General features: G+C 31.6%; 1 protein-coding gene across 1 annotated transcript; it reads right to left on the bottom strand.

The window, feature by feature from the left end:
- Positions 1 to 1,124: 1,124 nt before the first annotated feature.
- On the bottom strand, positions 1,125 to 4,320 carry LOC102598882 (glycerol-3-phosphate 2-O-acyltransferase 4). Its single transcript, XM_006339523.2, has 2 exons — positions 3,601 to 4,320; positions 1,125 to 2,184 (listed from the first exon to the last, which is right to left on the bottom strand). Exons 1-2 carry the CDS (start codon positions 4,228 to 4,230, stop codon positions 1,309 to 1,311), a joined length of 1,506 nt encoding a protein of 501 aa, XP_006339585.1. The 5' UTR covers positions 4,231 to 4,320; the 3' UTR covers positions 1,125 to 1,308.
- Between the last annotated feature and the right edge of the window lie 1,997 nt (positions 4,321 to 6,317).

The following is a 6,317-nucleotide window of genomic DNA, read 5'->3' as shown; positions in this document are numbered from 1 at the left end:
TTTTTTATGTTTATTTGATTTTCTTCACTTTTTTTTATATCCGTTCAAAATTAACTTATTTTAAATATAAGATATTTGAAATCAAATCAAAACAAAAGACAAAGAAAATAAAATCAATAGAAAAATAAAAGAGAAAAAACAATGAATGTAGGTTAAAAAAAAAGTTCCGATACAACGTAAAAAAAATGTGTATTAATGAATTTAAATACAAGATTAAAAAATTAAGATTATTTTTTTAAAAAAATTGAAAAATTTATTTATTTTTTAAAAAAATTATTTTTTAATTTATTTTTTTTAATTAAAAAATAACATTTACACACGTGGCGGGCGAGTGTGTACAAACACAACCAACTTGGGTGGCTGAAAGTGCCACATCAGCACAAAAGGTGCACAAAAATACAAAAAAATGAGTTCAGGGGGGTAATAGGACCCTAGTTAAGTTTAGGTGTGTCTCTGGAATTTCGGTCATAGTCTAGGGGGGTACTTATGCATTATCCCATAAAAAAACTTATTCTTTTATCCACGTAAACAATCGCTTCAAAAACTCCGTTAGTAGCCCCAAAACATACCATTTATATTATTGGGAGTGCATAGCACGGGCAACATTATCTAGTATGATAAAAGAGGGAGTTCTATCAATTGTATATATTCTCTTGAGTCAAACGAAAAGAGTTTACAAATATATTTAGTACATAGTGAGAATAAGTTGAGTTTATAATTTGATAATCAAATCGATTAGTACATGATCGATAATGATTTTTTAATTTTATATAATTAATGTAATATGACGTAATAGACTGTAGTTGAAAAGAAACACATTAAAACAACTCATTCGCTCTTAAAATATAGTTGAATCATTTTTCTTATACATTTTTTATTCAATATCATGTCTTTTAGTCGGAGCTTCAATACTGACTCTAAACATCAAATAAAAAACCACAAAAACATGACTCAAACATCCATTTTCATATGCCAGATTGTCAAAGGTCAAATTCATACCATTGGCACACAAATTCGAGCTAGACCTTAACAAGCCCGAGGGGCTACAAATCAGGAATTTCACAAATGATCCGCTAAAAGTGCTTCATCTTTTAGGCCCAAACTAATAAACATTAAAGAGAAAGTTAGTCTTAGGCACAAATTTGATTCCAATTAATATTGTCTATTGATTACGAATACAAAGTAACTAATCATGTAACAAACATAGCCTCTTCTTAACAACAAGAGTTCTATATAATGTTGACCACAAATTTTACTAACAGAATCCCCTCAAAGCAATTAAAGCCTTTCTCCCAATGAAATTGTAATTCAGGCTTTCTTGGAGTACATAGACTCCACTTTGCCATCATTTCCACCAAGCAACATATACTTATCCTTCCTTGTCAACTGAGTGCATTCAAATCCAAGAACCCCACCCAACACTTTCTGCACATGGTTGGCTACTTCAATTGATGTTTTCCCAGCCTTGCATGTCATTTCCATTGGCAATGGTTCAAGAAATGTCAATTCATAAGTTGGCCTTGGGTTCATGAAAAAGAAATATGGATCCCAAAACTTCACTCCGCGGACTGTTGTACCGAAGAACATGCTCTGCTTTGAATCCACTGCTACTGGCACGATCCTGTCGCTTAATTCTGCAAACAGAGCACTGAACCTCAGCAAAAACGGCTCTCTACATGTAGTCCCCTCGGGGCATACAACGAGATCACCCTTCTCCAGCAATTTCTTGATCATTGCAGCATCAGCTTCGCGATCACGTGTCAAGGCAATGGCTGGAATTGGGGATAAGAATCTCGAGAGCTTGCTCACGCTATATGTGACGGTTGACACTTTCCTCCCTAGTGCAATAGCAATGATGATAGGGTCAAGTGCTGAACGATGATTACACACGTAGAGGTTCCCTGGGGTACCCGGTGATGGTGGAGGTGGTCGAGGGCCTTTGATCACAAGGTTGATCCCTACCATCCCATATGTATAACGAACAATACGCTCAGGGAGAGGGAGATTGAAGTATACGCGGAAAACTCCAAGAGCAAATCCAAATGGCAACCAAATGTAGGTGACTAACGCGTTGAATGGAGTTGGGCGTTGCACCAGGCGACCATCATGGAAGATCAATCTGCTTTTCAGGCGATCAAGTGGTACTGGTTTTGCTGATTCGCTAGGGAGCACCATATAACCCTCCTGTTAATTGACATACATATTTTAGCGAATAAACAACTATGTAGATCACCTATTGATTGGTTCGATGTTGGTACACTTGATGTAACATAGTGGTTTTTAGATGCATTTATTATTCAATAAAGAAAAACCAACTACTCACTATAACACACTTATTTTGAGACGGAGCAAGTACTACGAATATCTCAGTTCATTGTGACATACAAGTGAGAGTGAAGGACCACTGTGATTCAGCTAAGAGGCAGGTAGGAGAGTAATTGGTGAGGCCCCTCCACAATTTAATTTCTTTCACGTGTTATGGCTCAACCACTTCATTAAATGGCCTAGTTGTTTTAATTTATTGTTCAATAGTATAGAGTTGTAAGAAAACGTATTCATTGGAGGCTTTTTTTTTTCATTCTTTCAAGAAATCAAAGATAAGGTTCCATTTTAAGAAATATTATCAGATAAATAAGAATTCTTCACGCAACCCACTTGAAAAAATAATATGATAAGTTTGGTCATAAATTAGATATGTTTGGTTAACAACATCATGCACTAATTGGAACAAATTACACTATCAAATATAATTAATATAATTTGCTAAAGATAGAAATGGAAAAACTAAACGTCAAAGACTTAAATATTGTTAGATTTTCCTCCATATACAAGATTACCTCTACGTAAGATTCATACTGACAGAATTTCAATATACTAATCTAAAAATGTTGCAAAGATGTACATTTTTAAGAAAATAAAGTTATAATCCTTCCTAGTGGCATAGCCATAAATAGCTTAGAGTGCTAGTTTAAAATTATACGTCGAAAAATTATTTTACGTATATAAAAGATTATTCTCATACATATACATTAAATCTTGAACACCTTAACTAAATTTCTGACTTTGGCACCATTTCTAAAAGAATGAAGAGTTCGGACGACTCTCCTACATTTCATTTTATTTGACTCAGGTTGCTTTAACCCTCCTTAAAAAAATATTTATTATACTAAACTAATCTTATTAATTATACTTTAGAAATCTAACTTTGACTACAATAACTTTACGTAGTTATTTCATAAGGCTAATATTAAAAGAAATAATAATTATTACTTGATTTGCTAAAATAAATAAGTAAAAAGAAAAATATAATTATAACCAGATTTTATTTTTAATTTACCCTCAACATTAGTCAAAACTCATTCTAGAAGTATAAATAGCAATGTTAATAACAAGATGAGTGTTTATTAAAGAGGAATTATTATTTTATGAAAGATTTTTTTGCTTAAGGTACACTTATTTTGAGACGAGATAGCAAATATAGAACAGAGAGTATAAATTAGAACAGAGTATTAAGTTGCATAGCAAATATAGAATAGAGAGTATAAATTAGAACAGAGTATTAAGTTGCAATTAAAATCAGTGCTAATTAGTAGTAATTACCTTGCAAATGGACATAAAATCATGATCCGATTCTCGATCACCCAATCCAATATCAGGCATTTCTTCTCCAAATTCCTTCAAAATCGACAATTTCTTCCATTTCCCAACCAAAATCCCAGGACTCTTCACAAATCCAGTAGCCTTCTTCGTCTTCGGATTCACCTCGATCTCTGTTCCAAGTACTTTATCACCTCCTAAAAAATCCTTCACAAAAGGCTCAACCATAATAGTCGGATTTGCAGTAACCACAACTTTCCTCTTACACTGATCGAAAACTTCGAAACTCTCCTTCCTAACATCCGTCGCGTAAAATCTCGGGAGAACAGCTCGCGAAGCGAGCTCAATGTCCCGGACTTTGAGTCCGGCGAAGGAAATGTAAATCAGCATCTGAATAGCTAATGCTTCGGATATGAATACGTACGCAATCGCGATGAGAGGGAAAGAGAGAAGGAGGATCAGTCCGCGGAAAAGGCTCCCGGCTTCGATTGCTACTAGCATGAAGTAAGGGAAAGATGAACGGGAAATCAAGAGAGTGCCGTCGAGATCCGCCGCCACGGAGTGGCGGTTAACGGCGGAGGTATCACATGTCGTCACCGACGGGAAGGATTTTTTGGATTTTGGAAGTGACATTTTTGTTAATTGCAGAGAAAAACAGAGCTTTTTGGGTTTTTTTTTTGTAAGAATATAATGGAAGAAGAGGCGAGGGAAGATCCGGTTTTAAATGAAAGCGGTTGAGTGTGAAAGTACTTAAAAGTCCTTCTGAGATGGTTTATATAGTTGGGGAATTTTTTGGAGGTAAGATGGTAAAATGACCTAAATATCCATGCTTGAATTTAATGCTAACATTAAATTAAAAAAAAAATGGTGTTAGGTTGTGCCTTAGTAATTTTTGTGAAGATAAGGATTAAATTTATATTTGACTTTCATTCTTAATAAATTAATAAAATTTGTTGAATTACCAGAATCAAGTTTATCTACAATATTTGTTGGTGCAAATTTTGCATTTTCAATTTCAAGTTTGAATAAAGAAAAAGATTGCCAAAAGTAAATTAGAAAATACATCTAAATAGGGGTTAAATTAAGTATACTTTGTTTTCTTCAAATTTCATTTATTGACTTACATTCAAATTATTGTTATTGAAATAAAGTTAATATTTTAAAATTGACATTTATACTAATAGAAGTTAAATTGGTAAATAAATACTCGTTTTTGGTTGAATGCAAGTTATTTTTGTTTGTTAAAGTCAAACTTGTGTTTAAGAATTTTGGGAAGTAATCATGGTTAATTAACCTTGATTAACAAAAGTAGTTAAATTAGGAAAGACAGAAAGGAACTAATCAAATTTGAAATGTGTTACCGAAGGTTACAATTGAATTATCGAAAATATTCATATATTCGAAGCGTAATGTTTTATATGAAAATATGTGAATTTCTTATTTATATATTTATTTTTGTATTTAGTACATAAATAAAAATACACGAAGAACACTATCAATGCAGAATATCACTTACAAATCTTGTTTTTCTATTTTCATTAGAGAATTATTTTCCTACGAAAAATAGTTTCCAAATTCTTTTACCAACTCAAGAAAATATTTCCTCCATATCGAATACACCAGATCAAATATAAAAGTAAATTGAACACTTATTTGACATATTATAAATTTAAAAAAAATGAAACCCAGCTATGCTAGCTTTGTTATTAATGTCACAAACTTAATACAGGTATGGAACCTTTGTTATTAATGTCATGTATTTATTAATTTGACGTAAATATGGAATAATTTTTTTATTTTTTAGTCTATGGTTGCCAAGCATATAAGCAATTTGTTGTGTGTGATTTGGGACAATTCTTGACTCACTTTCTCAACCGACTAGACTTTTATGTCCTCCAATTTCATTATCAACATTATTTCTTCCTAATTTAGTTGTGCTATTAATTGCAGAGCTGTAATGTTTGGTGGCCATTTATTATATTTTGGAATGAATTTATAACTTAAGCTTTTTGGCCAATTAGCTTGAAGTAGTAATCCAAGTAAATAACGTTCGTTTCATATTAGTTGTTCACTTTCTTCTTTACATAATTCTTGAGAAATCATAAATAAAAAGTACTCTAGTTTTACTTATTTACCTCTTACGAAACTTTCATAAAGAATTTCTCTTTTTTGTGAGGGTAATTTGGAACTACTATTCACAGTAAGGTGGGAAGTTCACTTTTACTTGTCTATTTTAACAATAGATTTTTACTTTTACATGTCACTTTTAACATATCAAGAAAAGACAATTGATTTTTTTTAAAATATATTTGATCCTTAGCTTTAATTGTTTAATCCTCAAATTATTTTTTAGAAACTAAACATCAATTAATATGAATATTATAGGAGCGATTCAGAGTAGGGGTGTTCACGGTTTGGATAAAAATCAAACCAAACCGATAAAATAAAACTGATTTTATTTGGGTTTGATTTGGTTTTAGATTTTTGAAAACCGATAGTATTTGATTTGATTATGATTTTATTCGGAAAAAAACCAAAGAAATAACCAAACCGAACCGATGAATTATATACATATATTTTATTAATATACATACTTAATATATTGTTTTTATAAACAATTTTAAAGATCTTATACATATTTTCATTAAAATTTCTTTATAATTTACTTATTGAAAGCAAAACTGCCCAAGATGAAACATTTATCTTATTGATTTCATGTA

This window comes from Solanum tuberosum, unplaced genomic scaffold, assembly GCF_000226075.1.
Source record: "Solanum tuberosum cultivar DM 1-3 516 R44 unplaced genomic scaffold, SolTub_3.0 scf00010, whole genome shotgun sequence".
Lineage (NCBI taxonomy): Eukaryota > Viridiplantae > Streptophyta > Magnoliopsida > Solanales > Solanaceae > Solanum > Solanum tuberosum.
The sequence above is the reverse complement of the archived record's forward strand: the minus strand, read 5'-3'. Positions and strand labels throughout refer to the sequence as shown.

Bases quoted from the DNA above. Each gene is read 5' to 3' on its own strand.
- LOC102598882 (XM_006339523.2), bottom strand. From the start codon at position 4,230: ATGTCACTTCCAAAATCCAAAAAATCCTTCCCGTCGGTGACGACATGT. The intron at 2,185-3,600 runs GTAATTACTACT...GTCAATTAACAG, and splicing joins ATTTTATGTCCATTTGCAAG to GAGGGTTATATGGTGCTCCC.